The sequence below is a fragment of the Poecilia mexicana genome, unplaced genomic scaffold (genome assembly GCF_051168715.1).
Source record: "Poecilia mexicana isolate PSO_F unplaced genomic scaffold, ASM5116871v1 scaffold_21, whole genome shotgun sequence".
Lineage (NCBI taxonomy): Eukaryota > Metazoa > Chordata > Actinopteri > Cyprinodontiformes > Poeciliidae > Poecilia > Poecilia mexicana.
Window position 1 is genome coordinate 15,436,859 of NW_028263390.1, and position 27,129 is coordinate 15,463,987.

The 27,129-nt window shown below is 37.7% G+C and overlaps 1 protein-coding gene across 1 annotated transcript in view; it reads left to right on the top strand.

The window, feature by feature from the left end:
* eva1aa (eva-1 homolog A, regulator of programmed cell death a) overlaps positions 1–27,129 on the top strand; it is a 70,078-nt gene that overhangs the window by 33,095 nt on the left and 9,854 nt on the right. Inside the window, exon 5 of the mRNA XM_014991842.2 lies at positions 183–326. Within this exon, the coding sequence (XP_014847328.2) occupies positions 183–326 (144 nt within the window). The remainder of the gene's footprint in view (positions 1–182; positions 327–27,129) is intronic.

A 27,129-nucleotide genomic window follows, 5' to 3' on the forward strand; every position in this document is an offset into this window, starting at 1 on the left:
ATTTGTGCTGAATGTCAGTTTGGTTACTTTGGTCTTGTGGAGAAAGCAATCAGATCTTTTCTATCTAATTATGTAAACTCTTCTTTATAATTGTTCTTCCATGAATGGGAGTAACTAATTTCGCTCGTTTTGAACAGGCTGGTTGGCTTAAAAACAAACATTCTTTCCTTTTTCTCCCCCAGACTGCCAGGCAGCCACGGCCCTCCAGGTCCTTACAGCCCGCTGCCAGGGAAAGAAGAGCTGTCGGGTCCAGGCCTCCACCAAAGAATTTGGAGATCCGTGCTACGCTGGCACCAAGAAGTACCTCAATGTCATCTATACATGTGGTGAGCCCAGACAACACTCATCCCATTTTATGTTCCTGCCACCAGGGGGTAATACTTGCTCACTTATAAAATGTGCATGTTTCTGTTAGACTTTCTTTTTTCTTCTTTGCCTCTAAAGTACACCCCAAAATAAAAGGCCACAGCTTTTGAAACACAACAATTCAAACTTCATATGGCTTTTCAAAGAAAACAGTTTTCTTTCTTCCTTTATTTCTTTATTCCTTTCTTTCTTTGTGATTGAGACATTTTTTTTTCCCTCTGAGTTTTCCTTTCCTCCTTACTCCTGTTTTAGCTTTACATCTGTGGACGAGATAAATAGATAAGCAGTTCCGTCTTCTATCTGTTCCCTACCCTCAGGTTAATCCTGAACTGTCAAGAATGTAATTCATTAACCACACGTTTGGTGGTATGCTCAAAAGGTCACGCGTACACACACACACACACACACACACTCACACACTCCCAGAGGCGCCTCCAGCACCATGAATCGATCAGTGAGCGCTGTGACGTGGAGCTTTTCAAATCCACAAGAACATTAGCCTCAGAAACCCCAAATTAGATGAATCCAGCTCCAAGGCTTGGCATGTCAGTGGCATTTTTGAGTTCTAATTTTAAGGACTGCAGTTTATTTCATCTTAAACTGTTCCCTCTGGGCTTGAGAGAGAGCCTTTCATGCACTCATTTGGTTTGCAAGTTTATCTGTGCGGATTGCATTTTCTCCTGCGTTCTCAATCAGTTCGATGTGGTCATCCTGCGCCCCAGAGTTCTGCTGCTAGATTCTGGTGTGCTGTCTGGTTTTCAAGACCCCCCTCCCATTCGTCACTAATCACTAAACACCATCAACAATCATTCAAGAAATCCATGTAGCCTTTGTCTCGATGACAGCCTCCCACTGCAGACAAAAATACACAGACTGTTCAGCTGTGTTTACGCAGTCATTTGGCCCAAATCTCTGTCTGACCTCCCTTATCCGTCGCTGATAACTCAACAGTCATCCTCAAAAGCCCCGGTGCTGCAGTTTCTAAATGAGTGCCTGTGTAAAAGCCTTATAGACGGGGCAGAAAGGGGAAGGATACGGGATGTTAGCTCGCTATCTTTACAGCGGTTAGGATTGTCGCGTCTGTAAATGTGCAGCTTGTTGAGGGGAGGCTGGGGGGTTTGCGGTTGAAGAGGGAGATGTTTGAATGTGAGTAGATCCACCATGTATATGAAGTCACTGGTGGCTCTGGGCTCAGGCAACGTGGTAATTAAGGGGGATCCTCTTTCATTGGTGGTTGAGTGTAGGGGCAGCGCATGGAGACTGGCAGTCCACCCCTGGTTTGCAACAATTTGCATTCATGTTTCTGTCTTTCCGTCTTGTTCCTTGGGAGATGTGAATGAAGTTGATCATTTTCTAGTAGCCTCAATGATCTAAACAGGGAATTTTGCGTTTAAGAGTTCTGCATAAATATTTATAGCCCTGAACGTTTAAAGTTTTTATCTTGTGAAAATTTGCAAAATCATATTAAAAGGATATGTTTTTCAGTTTATAAAAGAAAATTTATATGAAGAGAGTGACATAAATTGCTTTTACTCAAATACCTGTAAATAAAATCCTGTGCAGCCAACTGCCTTATAATAGTTTGAAGTTGGCTGCATGTTTTTATCTGAGCTGTTCCATGAAGGGCTCAATGATTTGTTAGGAAAAATGGTGAACAAATCTGTGTCAAGACTGGAAAATTGATGTTCACAGATGCTCTCCATCCAGTCTGACTGAGTTTGAGGTATTGTACAAAACTCCCAGTCGTCAGATCTGCAAAGTTGGAACAGTAATGCTCCAGAAGATTTTATCTAATGTTTTGGCTTTCTGGTCACAATCAGAGGGTAATTTGTGTTGGTTTATCTATCAGATATAGATCCTCTCAATTGCATTGAAGCCTGCAGTTGTGACAAGGTAATATGTGAAAAATTCAAGGTCTGTAAATACCCTTGTAAGGTGCTGTATTTCAATTAGGGAATTCGTGCAAGTACTATTTTGATTTATGACGAAGACTCTTTATCAGGCCCGGCCTACCTGTGATTTATGGAGCTTCACAGCTTCTTCTTCCCTTAGCTCAAGGGATGGACTCGCTGCTTAGAAATAACACAGGTGCAAATGACCTGGAACTCTCCGTCGGTCTCCCTGCAGAATACACACACTCCACGGCCGCCGCTGCCAGGCTTCATTTACATTTTCTCCCTCAGGATGAAGCCCCTGTGACTTGTTTGTCCCAGAACCGCTACATGTATCTATGAGTAGAACAAACGTAACGCCATATAATTGGTGAGACTAGGTTTGAAAAGAAATATTTAACTCTAACAATTGTTCACAAAGTAAATATTTGCTTCCAGTGTAGCTACCTGAGACGGATAAATGGGTCTTCTATGGAGCATTTGTTTATCACAAAGCGACCTTTTGGCGTTTCGTTTTGCTTATGTTTAGATATATTGAAAGGTTGACCTGTATTGAAAGCCTTTTTTGTCACTATGACATATTTCTATTCTTAGAAAACATTTTTTAAAGCATTGTGGTAAATTCAACCCAATCTGACCCCTAATTCAAGTTGCTGTTTGTAAAACAAACGAGTAAATAATGTTTTAATTATTTTTTTTAACGAACGGAACATACAATATAACAAAATAAAGATTTACATGTAAGGACCTGCCAGAGCATTTATGCTCAATGTAAAATGTATATTTTGGGTCATATTAATGAAATGTTTATCTCTACTTGAACCTTTTTTCACATTTTTTTTTTTTTGTAGCGTTAATGTTCTCCCACACGCAGAGCTTTTTGCATGTCAGCCAAAACCTCGGTTCTGGTTAAAAACCATATATGATTTTCCCTCTGAGAATTAAACATGTTAAACTATAACATAAAACCAAAAAGGAATCCATTTAATTTTGTGGTTCTATTTGTAATGACATGTGAAAAATGTATTCATGGACTGGTAAATCTCTTTGCGCTGCATTGTCATTTATTTATTTGAAGACCTCCATGAAATAACTTTGTATTTATAACTTTGTATTTTATGACATTCCCGCCACATGTAGGGAAGCCCAACGGCTACTCTGTTCTACATGAAGTCGCTATAAATTGAAACTGAAGTTAACTAAACATGATCTATGAACAGTCATTCTAATCATATGAACCCAAAGCAAAAAGAAAAAAAAAATCCCTCCTTCATGTTTCTGAATCAATCCCAAAGACATTTTCTTCTTTCCTCCCGTAAGAAGCATTAAAGCCTTGGAACTTATATCAAAATGAAGGAGAGGCTTTTCCAAACTCTCCTAGAAGGTTTTACATCTGATCTGCTCTATGTGGGATAATAGATCAAAACCGTCACAGCCTGTTTTGAACTCTATACCACACACTGTTGAGGAGAGTCAAAGAAAGCTGAAATAAACTGATTCAGTTGCAAAAAAGGAAATAAATTCATTGTAGTGTTCTGTTGGTTTTCTTGGAATTTTTGCTACATTGCCCACCAATTTCCAGCCTTGAGTTTGTAACCTCCGAATGGAAAGAAGATCACAAACAAATGCCAAGTGTAATTTAAGCATAATGTATGTACTCATACATAAAGCCTTTACTACTGCTTCCACTTTAGCATGCAAGAAATCCCTTTACCACATTTCTGTTGAACTATATAAAACAGAAAAATCTTACCTAATAGTTAGGGTCTCTTTAGAGCTTTCAATCATAACTCTCTAATGTTAATCTGGTTTCTACAGATCTTGGGGCAGAAATGCTGTGATTCACCATGTTTTTCTCTTTTTTTTTCTTAAAGAATTAACACTGAGTCATTTTAAACTTTGTAGGTCTGTACCATTTATATATTTAAAAAAAGCCTTAACCTTTATATCAAACATATTTCTTTAAATACAAAACAAATAAAATTGGGCAAAAGTGCAAAAACATATAAAATGCCTGTGTTTTTATGTCTGCACATATTTTAATAATCTTTTTTTTTATTGCTATGCTTGTCAGATAGCAAGAAAGTATACCTCTATGATATTTGGAAAGCGACAGCTTGTCAAGGTGATGTTAAGCATTACTGTCAGATGTTTTACTCATGAGAAGTTGAGTAGATCATGCAGCAGCGTCTATGTTTTATCCTCTGCGAAGAAGGTTGAACGGTAGCTTTTCCAGATGTATTACATGGTAGACAAGGTGACTGTGGTGCTTGTCAAAAGCAAAAGAAATAAATAAAAATACAGCCTTGATTTATTTACAGATGTACATGCTGCATACCTGCTGGTTGTAAATAATCCAGGGGATGAAAATACACAGGAAAAAGGCAGGAGTTGTTTGATAAAATCCTTCATACAGTGGCAGATTTACTCCAGTTGTCCAGAACAGACATGTCCAGCTCACCACCTGGCCAGCCGCCACGATGCATATTTTTCATCCTCAACTCTTCAAACCCCAATAAGACTTCATATCGTTATTATTTTTAAACTCATTGTCGTTATTGGGAGAACCACATCAACACTTATCATCCTTAACGTATGATCATCAGCAATCTACAAACTTTGTTTTGTTTTGTGTTGTCTTGGCTACAGTATAAAGTGGTGTGTTTGTAAAGTAAGCCACTTTGGATTCTTCCTAATACACAGCAGGAACCAATTGTGTAAATGTATTTGAAAAAAATAAAATAAATAAATAAATATTTCTGTAGGGTCCAAATATCAGTATCACAGAATTAATCTAAGAAAGACAAAAACAAGTTAGAGCATGCGAAAATTAGCTGCATATGTTAGGTAAAACTAATCATTGCTTTATCATTTTATTTGAGTGTTTTATCTAAATGTGTTCAGTTACCTAACTGGCTCTGACCAGTTATTCTTTAAGGTTCTTTCTCTATCTAGAACGTAATTTCCTACTCAAGGGGTCCATCTGTTTCGTTATCTCAGCATTGTTCTGCTGAAGAAGGTCATCATAATAAAAGCCAAATCCAAGCAGAGTTGAGCAGAGCTCACCAATCTTTGATCCCGAGCGGGTTAGAGGTTGTAGATCTCTCCCTTTGCAAAGGAAGGCATAAAAACCTCATTGGTCTTGTGTCTGGTTCTTCACGGGTCTTGAGCTAATTTTAAAAACCCCAACAACATATTTTGCCAACGTAAATTAAATTACGTTTCTCCTTCGTAATTTTAGTATTTGTTGTGTAACTGTTCCTTTTGCCTGTGAAGAAAATTTAGTGAGTGGCAGAATGATGGACCCTCGAGTTCACAGCCAGTGTTTTGAAGCGGAAGACAAACCCGGTGTTGGAGCCTGTGGTTCTTTAGATATGGCTGCTTTGGGGGATGACTTATATGTAACTGGGGAAAGAAGGAAGATAAAGATGTAACTCAGACACTTGCGGTTTTGGATAGTCACAAATGGTTTTGCAGAAGTGGTCCAAGACACATAGACACAGGCACCCATGAACAATAATACTCCGCCTACTCGCGCACATTCATTTCATGTCAGCAGAGGAGACTGTGGGGAAAGATGTTTATTTTGGCTCAGTTGTATGAAGCTGCTGCCCAGCCAGGCAGACAGTGGCTGCTGCTGGGACTCATCATTCTCTCTCATAGCTCGTTCTATAGCTGGATTTTTGGTCAACGTAAACCCCAAAACACACGTGTTTTATAGCGTGTTCACTGAACCATGTGCTTTTTTTTTTCTTCTTCTTTTTTTCAGGTATCTACCATTTTACACACATGGCTGCACACACATCTGTGTATGTGACACAGCGTTTTACACAGTTATCAGTCAAAAGAGGACTTTCCGTTCTTTATCTCTAATCTCTAAAACCCGTTTAGCGTGGTTTTTATCAGTTTTTTGTGTTCCAAATGGAACTGGGGTGGCCAGACTTGCATGTTGAACCCGGCCTAGCACATGATAACTCGACTCAAGACTCAGGTGACTGAAAAATGTTCTTGCATCATTAGTTTGTTAGTCACGTTTTGGGCAAAGAAAAATTGCCAAGATGTTGAAAACAGTCTATCTCAATGTGGAAGCCGCAGAATCCCCGCGAATTCTATCCGCTCTCGTAACACAAAGCTTACTCGACAGAAATTGAGAGAGTTTTTTTTCCCCCTCTCCTGTCACGTGGCGGCATAATAAACATGAGTCCTCCAATTTCTAATTGTTTCAAATCCAGCAAATATTTGTCTGTCTGCACAGTAGATACAGGAAAGTTTTAGTATGCGGATGTTTTATTGTAATTAGATCAGCACTTATGAAGGTCAATACACACCTGCACTATATCAATCAATCAAATCAATCCAGTTTTATAGCACATTTCAGCAGCAAGGCATTTCAAGGGGCTTCACATCATCAAAAAACAAAATAAAAACAGCATGTGGCTTTGAATAAACAGTAAGAAAGAGGAAGAGATTTTGGGAAAAAAAAAAAGATTTAAAAAAAATAAATAAAAGATAAAAACATACTTTTGTTATGGAATTTAAGCACCTGTCTTCGCCGGACTCCGCCATCCGTTTAGCACGGGTATTATCCAGGCCCCGTCGCCTAACAGGACAAGGTCTCCAACCTTCCAGCACCAGGCTCCGTCCACCTATCACTCGAATTTTTGCGCTAGGATTTCGCCGTCCTAGTATACACAGAATTTTGTGCTCTATTTTTACATGTTAGAGTCTAGAATTTACAGGGTATTTCTGTGCGCGCAATGACCCTCAATCACTCGCCACTTTTACATAAATAGATTAAAAGTAAAGATAAAAACATTAAAAACATCGAAGACATCAAAAACCCGCACTCTAACCCCATATGCTGGCAAGTTCATTTGTCTTACCCATTTTGAAGAGTGTTGAAAAATATTTACTGTATATATAGAGGGAAACATGGACTTATAATTCAATGTTTAAAGACACTTGGATCATATAAAATTAAAATATAAATTAGAAATATGTTTAGTGACGTGTATTTTGTGGATTGTCAGGGTTGACAATCACTGTGGCACAGATTATTCAATGCATTGCTTTCTTTGTATGGGAGTTTATTTCTTGCAATGAATAAACATACTCAAGAAAAAAACAACATTTTAATGATGAAAGCAAACAGAACAAAAATATATTTTAAGTGACTTTAAAATATTGTGTAAGCAGGGCTTCTTTATGTACATAACCTTTTAAAACTTAATTTGACAGCATTAATTGAGTTAATTGAGATTGAGTTGCAATACTCAATCTGAGTGTTATGATTGAGATTGAATCGGAATAGAGTCAAATTTAAGTTTGTCCATACGATTGATTTCTATTGGTTTGATATGAATGGAAACTGATTCTGTTATGGTCCATTGAATTGATTCCCAAAATTTGAACTGAATATCTTTACCGAAGATGCTAGCTATATTAGCACAATTTTAACAGTCTGCTTGCTGTCCAGCAAAAATTAAAAAATAAAATAAAAAGAAAAATAAAGCTATCAGTACAATCTGTGGATAAGGTTGAGGAACATCAGGTGAGTTTCTGTGTTTTACTGATTTGTAAGATTTATGCTTTGCCAGGATATTCAGTCAACTGATGTCTGAACAGTTCAGTAATAACAAACATAATAGTCCTCCTTGACTTTAATGTTTCCACACTTGACATTACAGAATGCATTGCAGTCATATGTTTCTCATTAAGCCAAATGCCTAGTTAGTGTGATCTCAGCTGAGAGAGGCTGTTAAGTTTTCATAAAAATAAATGAATCATGGAGCAGAAAAGGTGTTTTATCACCTCTGATCTTTCCTTTTGCTCACCCTGGCAGATATCCCATGCGACATTAAGCAAAAATAATCCAAATTTATCATTATCAACAGGTGGTGACGATTCATTTTGTGTTTTTCCTGTCTATTCAAATGCTAACAAAGTGTTTTGCTTTACCACAAAGTGCCTGACTAATCTGAGTAATCAAACGTCATTCAGTGTTTTGTGTCTAAAATTAGTCACCGTCACATGCATCAGCAAAGCAAGTTAAGCTTATGTGCCCAGCATATTCCATCCCTTACTAATAATAATACATGTGTGAAATAGAGCATTTATTTTTAACAAAAAATAGTATTGACAGAATTGCACCAATCAAGAGATTTTGTGGCTGATTCCCGATCACCAGTTTTGCAAAGCTCTGGCTCTTTAATTGCTAAACATAACCCAGCTTTTTTGAAGCTGCCAAAACTTCCAAGGCCGTCTTTGTCTTTATTTGTGGCATTGATCACATCATTTTCCATCTGACTAAATGCTAATGGAATTATTGCGGGTGGATTCGCTCTACTTCCTGCCCGCTGTTGTTTTTCTTTATAATGCTGTCAACATCATCATAGCCTTTAAGGAAAAAAATAAATCCTTCTGTCCTCCTGCTCATCCCATTATTTCAGCAATAAGTTCCCTCTCTGTTATGGCTCAAAATAAGGCCAGGTTTCATGTTAACAATGATGTCTGTTACAACTGGTGAGTTCTCCAAAGACTGAGCTCGGAGCCAGAGCCACTTATGTCTAAATAGCCATTCCAGCGCTGTGCATAGGAAGCTCTTTCCAGAGTGGAGGAATGTTCTGCATTCAACCCAGTAAGCCATTTGTCTTCTTTAGACAGGTAACATAATAGACAGAATCTGTTAACATTCACTCAGTCACATGTGTGCTTGGATGTAAAAGCAAATGCATTACTCAGCACATATAAAAATTGACTTTTTTTTTTTTTTTTGCCAAATGGGCCTCTGCTCTTCAAACTGCAAAATAGGCAAATCTGGACAAATATTGACCAAATTTGTCAAATTCAACAACTGTGCGTTGTTTTCCCCAAATAGTACACACATCTTTTTCAATCTGTGACTCGTTCTTGTTTTCATTTATATGCGGAGAATGTTGAATCAGAAGACCGAGGGGGTAGACTAATGTTTTCCAGTCTGTGGCTGGTTTCAGTTTTCTTCCTGCAGAGGAAGAGGGCCTCCTTATCCACTGCAAAGAGAGAGAGAGAGAGAGGGATTATGGGACAGTGAGCAATATTTGTGTGTGTGTGTGAGGAGAGGAGCTGTCTGGGAGTAGGAGTCAAATAAGAACAATTAGTTTGGAATTTTTGGCGTTTTGAAGTTTTTAGTTTGTTAACTTCTTTCAAAGAGTCCCACAAGGAATTAACTCCACTGTTCAGCTTTTCTGTCATCAATACAGCAGCTTATTTTATCTTTAAAAATATTAACATGGACATTGAACAGTTTAAGGCAACAATCCACTTGACTTGTCAAAGCAGGTGATTAGGATAAATACCGTTTGGAATGATTTGCCTTCTCAGTACATGTTATGTTTGGCCGGTTCAGACGAAGCCCACATTGGCCAAAGACCATTTTAGAGAATATATTATAAGACGAAAGACCTGTCCAGGTTACAATGATGTTCTATTGAGCTGTTTATGGTTTTACAAAGACTATTTTACATCTGATATCATGTCCAGTTTGATTTATGCATTGTGCAACTTTGTCCAAAGGCGAGTGGAGCTGTTGTGCTTCATACATACGGAGGTGTACTGAAAGTCCTTCACCACACCATACTCTATGTCTACGTAGCCATTGTTTGTTGTGCCTCATTGTGCTTCTTTGGCTCTAAACGCCAGAGATCAGCACCAAATGACATATTGAGAAAAAAAAAAAAACCACTGTCCTCTCAACATTAGAGTAAATGAGTGGTTATGTTTCTCCCAAATGTCTGCCTACTGCAGATCTAATAATACATTTGTCCTAAAAGCTAGATGTACTGTGCTTGGAATATCTCATCTTCGCATCCTGGCGTTGCCGTGTGTCTTCGATTACATGCAGCTCCCAGCAGCATGTTCCAGCTCACTCACATCCCGCTTCCAGATTTTCCAGGATCAGTTGAATGAAATTCTCGAGTCATTTCCCGGAGCTACGCTCTGACATTTCTCTTTGGTCTCCGTCTCTGTCTGTCTTGTGCTCACTCTCTCACATTTTACACTCACACCAGCCCCCTCGCCTTCTACGACTTGCTCTGTCCCTCCCCTTTGTAATTCTGTTTGACTGCTCACTCACATAGCTGTGGAGGTGGACACTACACATGTCCCACGTCTCCCTCTGCCCGTCCCTCCCTCTCCGGCTCATTCTCTCTCGCTCTCTCTCTCGCTCTCTCTCTCGCTCTCTCTCTCCTGCTGTCACATTCCAGTTGTGTAAAGCCGGGTTTAACTTTCGCTCTCGCTGAGAGTAGGAAGGAAGGCAGAGCTTAAGAGAGAAGAATCCTTATTCTCTGGTTTGGAGGAAGGAAAAAAAAGAGGTAACTCCCCTTGTACTTTATTTGGCTAAAAAAAGGGGGAGTCACCATAAAGGACCATACCTTCTTAAAGGGGCTATTCTTTGTCATCCTCCCTCCTTCCTTCCTTATGTTTCCTTTTTTGGCTCACTCTCTCTGATTCTGCTCAGACCCGCAGTGGACTATTCACGTGAGCATTTGTTTTTACGGCCAAGATAGTTGCAGCTCTCGTGGCAGGGCAGAAGAGTGGTCTTTAACACGCCAGGCAGTCTCCTAAGCTCAAAGAGAAAGAAGTTAACCCTGGAGGATTTTTCATTCAACAATGTGTGTGTAAGTGTGTCCCCTCGCCTTTTGCCTGAACACGCTCTTGAATTTCTGTTTCTGTCTTCTTTTGAACTGAAGTTGTTGAAGGCTGGGGGTAAAGATTGACGCGACTTTTCCTATCCTCCAGACTTTAAACTTGCTTGATTCTGAAGGATATTTCATAATGTAAGAATGTGTCAGAGGGCTGAAATAATTTTGAAGTGAATGTGTCTCTTACTATTCCTATTGTGCTTTCCTATTCCTGAGAAATATGATCAGAGGCTAATTTGCGAGCTTAAAGTCTTGTACTCGTGTGGACTGTGGATTCAGGAACAACTTGCCAGCATGCAAACATGAACATGACATAAACTGACAATCTCTCTGGACTGCACTGTTACATTGGTAGCTACGCTATTTGTTTACATATTTCAGTGTGACTAGAGGAGATCAGCAGTCTTTCCTAATGAACGAACTGATTCAGCTTGAGTTTTTCTTAACAGTGGCGTCCAGAGTTGAATAAAAATACCAGAGGCAGTGAGATGTTCACAGCAAATCTGCTGGCTCAAAACCGTACATACTGACTGAAAATGTGTGACTGAAGCTTAATTAAAGTACTTCATTCTAAAAAAAAAAAAAAAAAAGAGAAAAAAAGTCTTATTTCAGATGTTAATCTGAAATAAACAGCTATCATTTTAAAGACTGACAATTTTGATGACTTTTGTTGATGTGCTAAATCAATTTTGTGTTAAAAACCATCAGGCCAAACTAGACAACTTGTCAGTGGAAATTCTTCTGAGTCTTTAGTGACTTCTAAACAAGCCCGAATGTAAACCTGGGGGGGGGGGGAATAACTAAATAACTAAATAAATACAAAATCATGTTGTTTGTGAAGTTAAAATTAGAAGATTTAAGGCATAAATATATTTTTTTTCTGTACTAAACGTTCAATGTATATTAATATGTTTTTCAGACACAATTACACCTTTTTTGTCTGATTTATTTAAGAATGTCAGGAATGGGGTATTTAGTATTTAGGTAACTGATTTATTGATTAAAATACTGACATTAGTATCATTCCGGGATTACAGCCCTTAAGGTTTGAAGTAACACTTACCTATGTTACTATTTCTTTATTTTTTTATGGCTCAAAATTGGAAATTTTATGTGTCTTAACTGTTTCTTAGTTAAAAATTCCAATTTCAAGTATAACAAGGTCTAGCAAATGAATCAAAATTATATCTGAATTTGAAAATGTGTCACTTGGTATGAATTTTCTGTGTAGTTATTAAGTGTATTGCTAATTTTAGCACTGCTGCAAGACCACCGGCAAGTGATGTCCTACATCCTGGTTGATATCTCTTCATAACGCTGTCATAGGACTGTTGCGGTTTCTTTTGAACTTACTCTTAAGTCCAAAAGACAAACAACCATTTTGCTCCTACGGTGGTTCAACCACATAAATCAATACTTTTGTCACTTTATTTCACTATTTAGTTTGCTATTCTCATTTTCACTACTTTATGATGTGATAGCAACCAGAAGAATTTAGTATTAATTATAAAGCTCATGACACAAGTTCATCCAACAATTATATGCTAACAATATTTCCTGTCAAAATAAAGAGTGTCCCTTGAGGAGATACCCAGGTTGTGACGTTGCCTGGGCTGCTGTTGTGGGCCCCAATATGTCTTAAGCTTGATACTGTGTTGTATTTGTGTTTCAGACTTGTATTTTGGAGTTAGAAAGGAGACACTTCTTGTGGTGACTCAAGGTATCTACAAGAACAGAGAAATATGTGTATTCTCAGGGATAAGGATGATTTCTGTTCAGGCTAAAAAAAGGCGATCTAGATGAAAGCGGACTCATATTTCTAATCTATCCTCCAAAAATTTTGAGTGCATTGACCCCTGTGTTTAGTACAATCTGGATAGTATTGCGCCACCGCTACTGAATTTTATTGCCAGGTGTCAGCTGGATACTGAACTTGCCTCCATCTGTAAACAGTTGTGACATTCGCATGCGCAGAGGTGATCTCAAATATTTTAGATTCAGCATTTCTTCTTGCCACCAATAAAATGTGAAGTGTTGTAGGCTGGGCACAAAATATTTGCTTAGCAGTTTTGGAGCAAGTTGTTTATATTGCTTCCAAATGGTCTGCCTGTTTTATTGCATGCTGCAAACAAATGTGAGCCGTGCATAGATGGCGAAGGCATGAGAATCTGCTACTCCAAGCATGAACCCACACCTACCCCTCCCTGCCAGTCAGGTTTGCTTCTAATTGATGCACGGCTGTTCCCCCTTAGTGCCAGTTTGCAGTGTCGGCCTGGACCCTCCCAAACCACAAGGGACTCTTTGTTTGTAATTTATGAATTAGTGTGTGGTTTGTGTTAGCAAAAGAGGAAGGGGGAGGATTTGTGAGGCAGGCGTTTTACAGCACAGACACAGGATTTAGCCCAGCAACTCAGGATGTTGGTTTGCCTCTGTTTGTTATTCCAGATTAGTACTTTGCATGCGCTTTGTAGATGTAGGGAGAGATTGGGAGGGCAGCGAAAATGATTGTTAATAGGCAAACAGAACATGTTTCTCTATCTTTCTGTTATTCTTTGTCTAACCTTTTGTAGCTCTTTCTCTGTGACTTTGTGTTCCACGGTGCTGCCCTAATCAATCTGGATTCGAGTCTGGTCTCTAGATAAGACCAATGGCTCAGTTCTAAAAGCAGAGAGGGAGCAGAGTCGGAGCATCTCTTCATCTTAGTGGAGCCCCGTCTCTACTGCACCTACTACCACCCTTCTTTGCTGCTTTCAATCAAGTGGGTTCATTTACCCTGTCTAGTCTGAATATAACCTGGCACTGTACTGAGCTTTGGTCTGATTCTCTCACAGAAAGAAAGGCCCTTTTTGACCCCCTTTGTTTTTTTTTTCCCTCTACCCTTGATTTCGTTTTTATCCTTTCCTTCTCTGTTCTCTGTTTTTGCAGCCCAGCATGCATTCCTCAAGGCTTCAGTTCTCCTTAAGAAGTGTTTTCTTTTTCCATCCTTCCTCTTACCTTTTTCTTCACACTTCAGTTGTAATTTTCAAGAAAATATTTTGAGATACCTTTATGAGAGGCTTAAAATTCTTTTAACACAAACATGCATCTACATGTTGGTTTTTAGATAGACTGGTCATTACAAGTTCATGTGCTATTTTATTGTATGTCTCCATTGTCAAACAATATCTAATATTTGCTGCTAGGAGCCACACAATCAAGTTTTATGTGCTGCATTACTTACTTCGGTTCTTTTTCTCTTTAAGGTAATTTAATTGGAATTTCTTTCCTCTTTGGCCAGTTCTTTGTACTCTGCCACAATTGTTAGGTCAAAGAGACTTTTTCTGTCCTCTTTTAAAAAAAAAAGCACCTCTGCTTTTGTCTTTCCTCTGATGTCCGGGTTACTGCCTGGACTGGTTCCATATTAAGGGATTTATGGGGACCTCTATTGCTGTAGGCAATAAATTATCTCCCAGTAAAATTTGCAGGGTATGTCGTCCAGGTTTAGGTAGAATTCAAGTCACTGAGGTAAGACAGTGAAAGGTTACTGAGGCTCACCCACACAGAGTACAGAAATTCATCACCTTAATGCTCTGAAGTTACGTTTACAAGTCCCAGTTTGTTTCATCTTGTGCTGATATGAAGATTCAGATTTTTATCTTTTGCCATCCTGCCATGAGTGGATAGTGTTTTATTTTTGTAACACCATTTGTGAAAGAGTGTTGTTGTGCTACAATAGGAGTCTAGATTTGGCTATGATTAACTATAAATGATTCCTTAGGTCAATTATTAATAAAACTAGTAATTTTGATCAAAATTACAAGTCAGGGCACCATGTATATCAGGATAATAACAGCCAGACAGTTCAGTCTCCGTTATTTCATTTAAATACAAGCCTGATGTGGTTTAGGTTTTAAAATGATAAATTAAGTAATAAGTTTTCAATATACTTGAACAGAAAGATATTACATGGAATAAATACAGACTACTCTGCAACATACACATTTATTGACCAAAGAGTTCATTTAAATACTGTATTCAACAACCTCATTGAACTACTAACACTCAATAACCTCTGAGAAAAAAAATAAAGAATGATAAAAATATAAAAACAATGAAAATATTAAAATTTGTTTTAAAAAATAACCAAAATAAATCATACAACGATGTTACAGTTCAGCATCAGCCGTGAATGTTGAAAAACCAGGTTCATTCAAAATAAAGCAGTCTTTATTAGTTTTGACTGAAATACAAATCAAACTTTTTCAAAAATTGATTCGTAATCTATCTATTTTCTTATTCATTTAGTTACTTACTACTTCAGTGACTGATTGATTAATAATTTGGAACACCAAGAGTGTGGCTTAAATGCACAGAATCTGACATTTTGCTGTTAAAACGATCTCTTTTAAGGCCATAGCACTATAAATAACAACATCAATGGTTAATTGTCAGCAGTTCATTGTGGCTGACTATGCGAAGACAGAAAGCTTTGTCTCGGAAATGCCGTAGCCCTTAGCTACCAGTGATTCTTGAGAATAGGGACAAAATGGGTTTTAATTTTCCCATATTTTTTTTTTATTTCTCAACCTTATGTATGCAAATATGACAAATAATGTTTAGGAAATGTAAAGATGCTAAGGTACAGGCTCCCAATTGCAATTTTTTTTTTTTTAAATTACATTTTTAATCGACCTGACCTAGAATCTTGTCATCACTATCTGACAAAAATAAATGAAAAATCATTTTTAATGACCCTAATAGTGATATTTTTACTCATTTTACATATAAATGCTTCTCAAGAAACAAAAGAAATATTATTTAAAACCAAAAACAACAAAAAGTCCATCTGACGGAGTTGACAGTGCATGACGGAGTTGACACAGAACTGAAGGTGGTGACAAACTAGTGAATAAAATGAAAAACTTGGTACATGTGAAGTAATGCAATTCATGTAAAATACATTAAAATGAATTAACTGCACATTTAAGTGAGATTTGACAACAATTTCACTGAAAGAGTCAGAAAAACTCTGATGGAGTTGACATCTGACGGAGTTGAAAAAAAGCCAAACTACCTCAATTTATATGATGTTATTCTGAAGGAGGCCATATTGTAGCTCGTCAGGTCCATGAAATATTTACATTATACCAAAATTAAGCTTTTATTTCACAAAATTTTATCAAAGTTTTGTAAATTATCAGTTATGGAGTTGACACATCATGGTTGTGACAAGCAACTTAGAAATAAAACAGAAGAAAAAACTAAAGAATAACTTAAGCTAACCAGAGCTAACTAGCCCTCCTAGCAACGGAAGAGGAAAAGACGACGTCATGGGGTCCTCAGAAGTTCTGGTGCCCCCCAATAATGCCTGTTTTTTTTTTACATTCTTTTAATTTCTGACGGTGTTGACAAAAAATAGGGACAAATTTCAATGGAGTTGGAAAATATATAAAAATGATTTTTAATTCAATTTATTGATACCTCTATAATTATTTATATGACTACTTATACTTAATTGTCACAATATATAATTTTAGTATTTCTTTAATTATTTTAAACTATTATAATGTATTGAGTTCTGCTCCTGGACAAGGGCTTTTACAGGCATCATCCACCAACTACAATGTTTAAAATAAAAAAAAAATTCAGCAAATACCAGGAAATTATACATTGTTGTGCTCACATGGACCAGGTTAGTTGAGTCAGATATTTGAAAAAATTATATTTTGTGTATATTTTATTCAAATTTTGTGCTTTATCCATAGGACCTGTTTTGTCCCTATTCTCAAAAATCACTGGCTACATTTAGCTTAGATGGAAATTGTTTTAAGAAAATGGGAGAATGTTTTTGGCACCGTTTTATATTTAGATTAAATACCAAAAAGGGAAGGAAAAATACCCATGAAGGAGAAAGTCGTCAACAACAATCTTAGGGAACCTGTAATTATCAGGTTCCTTCTACAGAATTCTGAATAAAACCACAAACAAGGTGTATTCCTTTGACTGGGCCAAATATAATAGAGCCACCTGAATATTTTTGGATCCAGAGGTCGTGATCAAGGAGCAAAGCCTTCCTTCTGCCAGCGAGAGAAGGGGTCTCATGTAGTGCACTTGTTTCCCCCTACGTCACAGTAAGGAAAGACCAATAAAAGAGAGATAGTTACTTTGGTGTCAATTGTAACATCGTCACAGTTTCATGCATTGAAACTCCTCCTCTTGTTGAAACTGAAAGTAGGTCAATACAATGCATTGTGGCATTAATAGTTCTCACGCCAACCTCCAGTATTCAGTTCTTCATGGCTGACATGACTGCAGTGCAACAGTGATGTACGAATATAAAACAAACTGTTATGGAGTTGACATTTTAAACTTATCTTTGTGATACTTTCTGTTAACAATTAGCGTGATCAGCAAGGTTGACATTAATAACTGTATACAGATTTCTGTGTGTGTGTGTGTGTGTGGGTGTGTGTGTGTGTGTGTGGGTGTGTGTGTGTGTGTGTGTTCCCAAACTTACTCATAATTCTGACATTTTATAAAAAAGCTGATGACATTCCGTAATATGCAATTGTCCGTGAAAGATTTGAAACATCACATTGGCAGTATTGATATCTTCTGAAGTTGGAAACTTCATAAAACATCGCTGGGCAGAAATTAATTCTTTGTTGGACAGTGACTTTTGTTTCTGAAAATATTAAGCATGAAATGAGGAAAACGTCAAAGTATGAAATGGCCTAAGATAACTCCTTGTGATTCTTCAGCACTGAAAGAAGTGTTGTAGCAGCTCGACTGAATGTATCTCAGTAGAAAATACAGTTTCTCTTCAAGTCTTTGTTCTTCCTCTGACATTAACTGTACCTTTTCCAAGGCCCCATGTTGAGGGTGAAGGACACAGCTCTTTTGCAAAAGAATAAATGTGTTGGCAGTAGAAGACCCTTAACAGTAGACCAAGTGATTAAACCAAAGCTCTGCAGCATGAGGTAAAGTGGAAAAAGTCCAGTACTGAGGCCCATACCTTCTTTGTGAGTATGTGTTAGGCTTTTTGCTCAAGGTGTGTATGTTTGCTCACTTCCCTGTCTGACCAAGTCTGTGTATTCTGGACGCTGGTCAACAGCTATCTGCCAGTTACTGCTCACATTAAATTAAATGGGTGCCTTTTTGATACTGGCTTCTTTCCGGGGGGGTAAACACATGTAACATCATGTTTTGTTCTCTGTAGCAATTTTGTCCCACAATAGTAGAAAAAAGTAATGTGCATTTGTTAATCAGAAGTGCAACTTTTAGGAGATTACTAAGTTTGTGCATTTTATGCATCTAAATAAAACAACACTGTACCAACAGTATTGGTTTTTAAAGTTTGTTTGCAGTTCACTTCACTCTTAAAAATTTAGATAACCACTCATGTAGTTATATTAAGTTTTGTAAACGTCTGGTTGGCCCACGTATGTCGATAAGGAAAGGGCATTTAACCCTGTAACCCCCAAGTGAGGATGTCAGGATTTTTACATCATTCAATGGGAATCCAGAATATCGAAGACAAAAAAAAAAAAAAAACAACATTTATACAAAGTAATAAGTATATTAAACCTTTTAGTTGGATGTGTTCATTTTGCTGTTCTGTTCTCGACCTGAATACTGGTGTAGAATACCATGTGGTGTTTTTACAGCCCTCTTTTTGCTTTCCTCTCCCCACTGTCACCTCACCCAGTCTCACCCCTATTAAGCTCAATTTGTTCTGAGAGGCAAAGATTGATTTGAGCCAAGAAAACACTCGTTGAGTGAGCAGAACAAAGTTAAAATTTGTTTCAGACAAGTATTCAGTGTCTGAATTGAAAAAAAAATAGAATGCTTATTGAAACTGAGATTAAATAAGAAAGGAGAGACATTTGCAATTACTTTTTAAATAATTGTTATGGAGTTCAATTGCAGTACAAATAAATGAACTGATGTTATGCCATGCTCGCATGCCAACAGAAAGAAGGAAGAGTCGTAGAGGATGAGGTAAAGTGTTTTTATATTTTAGCTTGCCTGTCTGTTTATTAGAAGCTTGGAGACTTTTGAAAAGCCTAAACAACCCTGAACCAACCACTAAGATCTCCTATAAAGCTTGAAATGTTTTGAAGCAGGATTACAGAGTGCGAATTTAATGAACATTCATTAGAGGAGAGGTTTCTATCTAAACATGTGTAAGTCAGGCCACATGAAGCACGTTTTTTACACCTTAACCATGGGTTTTGGGTTGCATTTCGTCAGTAGTTTTATTGATGGTGTGTCACAAGCTTTACAAATTAACAGACAAGTTTTAAAAATGGCCTCTTAAGTTCGTATAATTAAGGATATTTCACAAATTATGTGTTAAATCTTTTTCTGCACACCTCCAGTATTTCAGTTTTTTTTAACTTAAATAAAAGCATGCTAAATGTGATTACATTATCTCTTTGTTTTAAGTCTTAGAATGTGAAAACTACATTGAACTGTTTAAAAATTTGACTCAATCTTCAAAAATTGTTATTTTGTGACCTTTGATGCTCCACATCCAACTGATAATCTAAATCTACCAAAGTTCTTGTCTGAAGGACCAAGATTTCCTAAATGTTACATGGTCTGTGAAGGTTTTGGTGTGAGCGCTCTCTGTTTTGTTGATAAAGATCTGACAATGGCAATTTGGGCAAAACACAGGACGCAGAAACATGTGATGGATGATGGCCTGAAACAGCCGGGGTCAGTCCACTTATCACGTGGCGGATGGCTCTTCTTCAGACAATATCGATCTGTAATTGTTGTTTTCTGGGTCAAAGGTTATCTACGTTCTGTTGCTTATAGGCCTCATCTGTGTTCAAGCAAAGGCCACATAGGGTTAAGCAGGAGGAAGTAAACCTAACACACGCAGCCTTTACTACTTCTGAGTGTGTAACTTGTTACCTAATGTTGCAAGCAGCCTTTTTTTAAAAGTGGAAGTAAAGTGACAGACTCAACATTATACCACAAACCTTTAACACCTTACTTTGTGTATTTATTGGAAATTTAATGTGAAAGACTGACCCAGTGGTGTACAATTCTAAGATGTAGAGGAAAATATGCACGGCTAGTAATTTTGTTCCTAAAAATAAATCTTTTTCAAATAGGTTAAGGTAAGTTAAAGTGGATTGAGACCATCTGTGAAAATCAATTTTAAATCCCCAATTTTCAAACAGATTTGTTTTTTGATTTAGGTCTAAACTTTGGCATCAAACAGCATGCTCCCGCCACCACCAAATTTCACCCTGGTGATGGTGTGTTTTGGGTGGCGTTAGGTGTTAGTTTGCCAGTCTAAATTTTACAATTATGCACTGTTTTGTGAATCGCATAAATTCCCTAAGCAACATTAATATTTGTGGTATTCGAGTGGCAGAATTAGAAGAATTTCAAGCGATATACTTTTGCAAGGCACTGAAGACTAAAATTAGTTTTTAATCCTTGGTGTGAATGTCAAGCGTATCTCTGGATAATAATATTTTTCGCTAAAGGCTTCAAATCTATTTTCTCCCACTGGTATTAGTCCCAGAGTCTGTCTTAAATAGCCTGCAGGCTCAAAGCTCCAGTGTGGCTGAGTACAGTGCAATCCTGCAGGATTGATATTTATAAAATCTCCCAGAGAACATCCATCACTCTGATCTCGAGCCAGAGCCCACTGATCTGCACTCTAAGCACCAAAGCGGTTGTACTCCCTTCCTTTTCCCTTCAACAGAGATGCGAGCGATGATGGAAGAAGGAATGGCAAGAGAAAAAGTGGGAGGAAAAGCAGTTTTGTGTCCTTGTTTGGCATACTTTTTTCTACTTTTTTTTTTTTTTCTCCCAGTAGGCCATCTGTTTCCTGCCTGCAACATGACACCCAGTGCCAGATTGGGTTCTGCTAGTTTTGGGGAGTGTGCGCTGTTGTGGGGTTTATGATTAACTGCTATGCTAACGCTGGCAGGCTTTTATGTTGGTATGGAGCGGCCCATGTGGCTGCATGTGATTCGGGTGTGACATAATAAACGTGGTTCATCAAAACAGTGTGGGAACCACTTTCTTCTGCAGCACTGATTCATATGGAGCATGTTACTTTGACATGTTTGATTAAGTAATGGGGTATTTTATGTCAATTTGTTAGGTACCCAAGTTTTCCATTTTATTGTTTTTCTGTATGCGCTAATGGAACAATGCTTGAAAAATGTCTGGTTTTTTTTTTAGATACATACTTCAGTCTTGTATGTGAGAAGAAAACTTTTTTGAAAACACTTTTTGTAAAAACTCCATTTGACTACTTTTGGGTCTTGAACAGTCCATAAGCAGCTTCATTTGAACTTCTCTTTAGCTTTTAATGCACCTGTCCTATAGGGAATTTTCCATCCACAGGCCCACACTGAAAAGCTGGCCGCTTCTTTCACAGTGTTTGTTTTTTTGTTTTTTTAATCAATGTGCATAAATACATGCGTCAGCTAAAGCTCAGCTAGCTTTCTGAGTTGCACCTGACTTAGCCACAGTGTAGCCAGGACTCTATGGGACTGAATTTAGCTTCCTCCAAATTATCTGGATATTGAGATGGTATTTTTTCACATTTGCAAGATTTTGCTAACTTAAGAGACGGGTCCATTGTACCCTGTATGCGGTCTGACAGGGTTGCACTGACCCCGCGTGTGCTTCTACAAGGCTTTTTTTTTGTTTTTCATTGGCATGCTTGTAGTTTCGGGAACTGATAAATCAAAAACTTGATGCTCATTCTTTGTACATATTTTACCTTTTAGCGAGAATGCATGCTAAATGTTTGAATTACAGAAGAAACAACAGACGTGTTGTTTGTTAGGAATGCATTGCTGTGGAAATGGAACAAATACTTAAGCCAAGTCATATTAAGTCTTATATGACATCTCTGTAAACACACAATTGCAGATCAACTTTCTCCATTTTCATATGCATTTCTTTCCTGGTGCAAATTCTCTGCTCAACAAAACATCTACAGATATTAAATGTGGTTTAAAGCCAACTTACCTCCATCACTCCTTCGAGAAAGTCAGTTTTTCTTTTTTCCACAGTAAGCCACAGTTGCCTTACTTCTTGTCTTCCCCTTGCTCAGACTGGCAGCTGAGTGCTGGATATTTACTCTGTCTCTTACAGCTGAGCGTAATGTGTCAAATGGTGACATTTGCGGTGTGTATGTGCTTATGCAAGTCTGGCTTATGTCAAATCAGTAGAAGGGATTGTAAGAAAAGACCATCCTTGCAGATAAAATTGCATTTTCTTCCTCTGTCAGCCACAGTTGGCTGCCCATCTGAGGTCGTTTGTAGTTTTCAAGACAACAGAATTTACAGTTGTTGTTAAAATACTTGACTGTTCCCTGTAAAACTTGCACAAATCTAATATTGTTATTGAATTGCTCATGAGGATTGTTTATGTGTGGGGCTATGTGCAGGTTCTCTGGCCTGTGCAAAGCGCTTCAGCTGCAGCAGGTGTTTATTTTAAAGACTGTTGTAAAAGTGTCTGGAGCTGTCTCTGAGTCTCTTGTGCTCCGTCTTTCTGCTCTCCTAACCCCGGGGACATGCCTCCACATCTGTTTGGTCTCAAGCTGTTTAAAAGCCATGGCTGTGTCGACTGGAGTCACCGGAAACGGCAGCACACATACTCGTTGTTTTAGACTGCAACACAGACAACCAGAACATCTCTGCAGTGTGAGTGGAAACACGTCGGACATAAATTTGAGTCTTTACCTTGATCGGTTGACCCAAGAACCATTGTAGGATCTGTCTAAAAACTTTCTCATTCCCCTTTGAAATGAAGACAGGGCATGTTTATAGAGGCTGTCCTGGTCTCTTTTACTGTCTCTCCTCTCTGTTGATCACAAACAGCTGCTGAGTGCATTCTGTAGTAACACCTGCCTACTACTGTCTAACTATGGATCTGGTTCTAATAATAGTTGACAGTAGAATCATGTTAGAAATTCTTTGCTGGGAAAAGATTAGTCTGGTAATTGCACCTGGTATGTGGTCCAAATGCATTTGGTGGCATTACAATGTATCAGTTTTGCATATATTCCTGGTCTGTAGATGTGGACTGTTTCCTATGTGGGTCCAGATGTGAGGAAATGAAGCAGCTTTTAAGCAGCATGGTACAAATGCTGGATATTACATCACAAATGCTAAAATACAAGACTTTTAAGTTGATGTTTAAAGTTGATTCTGGACCTTTATTTGTCTCAAATCACAAACCTTTATGCGACATACAAGAAATATAGGAAGCTTAGGTGTAATTTGATTTATAATAATTTCAATGTTTAAACAGTTTCAGTGTTAAAGTAAGTATTACTTAACATTGTAGGTAAGGGCCCCTGAGTTCGTTAAACCTATTAACTTACAAATAATAACTCTAATACACTCTCGTGTTTAAATCTATGTTGAGTTTCACTCACCTTAGAGTAATAATACACCAGTACTTTCTATTCTTTTCACCCAATAATACAGCCCTCAGTAAGAATAATAACTTCCAAATACTATTCTATTAAAATCAAACATACACACCTGTATGAGATTTGAACATATATTAAACACAATAATAAATTCACAAAATTTCAAATGTTTCAGTCTTGGTTTCACAAAACCCATGGTAAGTTAATGTAGGCCCACACTTTAATGTCCACCTAGGCCGGCAATGATTAACCTGTAAAGTTGCTTTGCTCTACATCACTTCCGCTTACAAACATGAGCCCTTCAAAGTAAAATATGGTGACGATTACTTTTCTATGAAACGGTTTTAACTACATATTTCCTAATATACCATATAAGCACAGCTTTTTGTTAAAACTTATTTATAACAATTTCAAAATATTTAGGCAAACATGTTTAACACATTGTAAATTATTACACCTTCCATGAACCTAACTCAACACAAAACACCTTTATTTAGGACTGGGTTACATATCTATTATCTGCATCATTTAGGTTTGTGTCCCATCACCTAGTAATAGTTTACTAATTACTACTCCTGCTTTCTGTCAGTAATTTCTCCTTTTTTATGCCCACCAGGTGTTTCCTTTATCCTTGTCTCTATTTTTGTACTCTGTTCTTCCTCTTACCATCCACCCTTTCATTTCCATTACTGCGTAACAATTCCTTCTAAAAGGGTGTTTTGGACAGTTAAAACTCCAGCATAGTGTTTAACGGTAGACTAAACAAACGTTGCTGCAGTTTTTCCCATTATGTAATCTCATGTGCCTTATGATTAGACAGATGATAAACTTAGACTGAGCCAGGCCTCGCTATCAGTATCTCTTTCCAGAACCCACCTCTAATGTATAACTCCCTGTCAGCACTTGGCGGGGGGGAAAACAAAACGTTCCTCACATTTAGATACGCACTCCCACGCGGCTGTTTTAATGTGATGATGCTTAAGTTATCACGGATTGTCTGTTTGCGTAATACAGTAAGGTATTACTTATCTGAGATCTGGTGGCCGTAATCATTCTCACTTATGGTTTATGTAATTGCTTGACGATGACAGAGCACAGTAACGCCAGTGATATACAGTTTACACACATAAGGCAGGCGCTGGTGTTTTTACCTGAATAACGAACAGAATGAGATGTTCCGCATCAAATCATAGAGTACATAATGATGCACAGATGCTGGAAGAAGATGCTTTGTGATGCTTCTATAATTTTCTCTTCTGGTGTCTAAGACAACAGCTTGTAATTTAATTCACTTCTGTTGTGTGTTTACTGAAAAGCCAGTTAGTTGTCGGGAATCTCTCGTTTATCTCAACTTGCGACAACGGCTGCTGTGAAATCAACTTTTTAAAGGAAAAGCTTGAAAGGTAGAACAGGTTTCCCTTAAATGTTTGCTTTAATTCTGTCCATCAAACTCAAAATCAATGCAAACATCTGATAATAAAGACGATCCTCATCAGATGCTACTTCTGCATGCTATTATTGTATTATGTTGCGAAAGCTGAGATTGCATTGTTTTCTTCCATTGGTAGCTGTGAAAAGCAACAGTTAGCTAGCATACACACTGAGAGAAGGACATGTAAATAAAGTCGTCTTGTCATTTTGTAATCATCAGTTCTTCTAGTTAATTTGTTCATTAATTTTCCTAACTGCAAATGCTGTACGTCAGTTTGCTGTTGGGCGTTATGGGAAATAAATTCAACAGCGGTTAATCTTGGAGCATTATGCACCAGTAGATTTCTTTCAGTTGATGTTATTGCCGCCTTCGTTCAACCAGTTGTTGTCCTCAGCTAAAGATAGCACTATTGTTCAGAACAGCCTTGACAGTTGTCAGGGCATGCTTCTCGCATGCTGCCTTTATGTCTTATTTTGCCCAAACGCATCCTGCAACATATTCACACTGAGACTTCTCCCTTTTATATCAGTGAGAACAAATGACACGTCTGCATCTTGGTGGTTTGCAGAGGATTCAGTCATTTGGTGACCTCAGCTGCTGCGTGGGCCTATGAAAACAGCCCCCATGAGCTCATAACTCTGATACGAAAGAGTGAGTTTAGGCTGGTGGATTTGGTTTGATGATTCAGCATTGGGTACATCCTTGTTGACCCGCAGATGGACACCAGATAATGATGAGCTTTGCTGATTTCAGCCTCAGACAAGTTCCTCTTGCTTTCGGCTGATGAAAACAGCCACATGAGCAACAGAGATCCAATCTGCTTCCTGCGACAACATTTCTAGTCCATATAAGAGTTTAGCACATTTATTTTTGATTTATTAGCATCAGAGATATAAAATAATTTATATGTTTGTGTGGGATCTGAGGTAGAGTACCAGAATAAAGTCTTTCTTACATGATTATGACCCTATTCTGTCTATTTCTGTCACTGCATGTATATTAATGATACCCTGTGTGTGTGTATGGGCTTGTGTTGAGAATGTGGAGCATTTAAATAGTTAAAACAGCTGGGGCTGTGGAGTGAAACGAATGGTTGTGGTGAGGTGAGAGCTATCACAATTTGAAGCCAGTCTGTGGAGTCTTTGCGTGTGTGTGTGCATACATTTACATCCATGTGTCTCCCACAGAAGGTGGGATGTGTACTATCCATTAAAATCGTAACTGCTGCGTTTTGGAGCTGAATTTGGGCATACAATAGAAGTGAGGCTGTAGAGAGTGAAGCTATCTTCTCTCAGGATTGTATCACCATTTGTCTTTTTTTGTGCTACTATCACTCTGTAAACCTGTATTGTGATAAAAAAATAAAAGATGCAACTGTAGGACAAACTCGTTCTAAAAAAAGAGAATTTCTTGATTTCACAAAGTGTCAATTATTAGTTCTCCTTGTCTTGAATGTAAAGTAGCATTTGTGACATATTATGTTTTTTTGTTTTTTTTTTTTACCATAAAACACAGAATAATAACTCAAGATTTCCACACCTATTGGATGTGTCAATATAAAGGTGTTCAAAGAGCCGTAGAAATTCACTTTAAATCAGTTTTAATTTTGGCCGAACTTTGAATTTCAAAAGTAATTTTTTAGCACATCTAAATATTGTTTCAAGACTTTTTGTATGAGATTTTCTAAGAATAGCATTTGTTATAGTTCTTCTAGATGTCCTGTTGTGGACCATAATTAGTTTCTGTTTTTATAAGTTTTCCATCTATTTGCTTCCAGAAGAATATTAGAGGTGCCATTTAAATAATTAGTAACAACCCACAAACCAAAGTTTGTTCTGAAGAATTGTGGTCCACTTTATGTTTTGACCAACCAATTATTCAAGGTAGGTCACAAAAATTTGTTGTCAAAATCTAACTTCTTGGTTCATGTTGGTCCAGTCAGTGACAACTGCTATAACCTAAGTTGCTAACTCATTTTTTATGTATCCTCTTTTGCTTTAGGTTGATCGCAGTGTCTCCTAACTTTTAATCCAGGATCTACAGTTTTTTTTTAAGGACTTTTGTACACACATTTACCGAGGACGTCAATATTTGTGGAAGGTGCAAAAGTAAAACTGTTGAACCAATTGGCCTTTTGCTTCAGTACTCCTCTAAAATTACCACAATGATAGTGGTGTGTAACTCTTTCCTAGCACACGCTAAACGCTAAACTCTAAACTTTAAACCTAATAATAAAGCAATACAGTAATTTGCATGGCTTAAGCTAGCAGAAAATTGGAGCAGAACCAGAAAAAGGCCTTAGCACAGACCGTCAGTCCCCCGGTGGTGTTCACATTAGTGCTGTTAAACCTGATCTGCTTT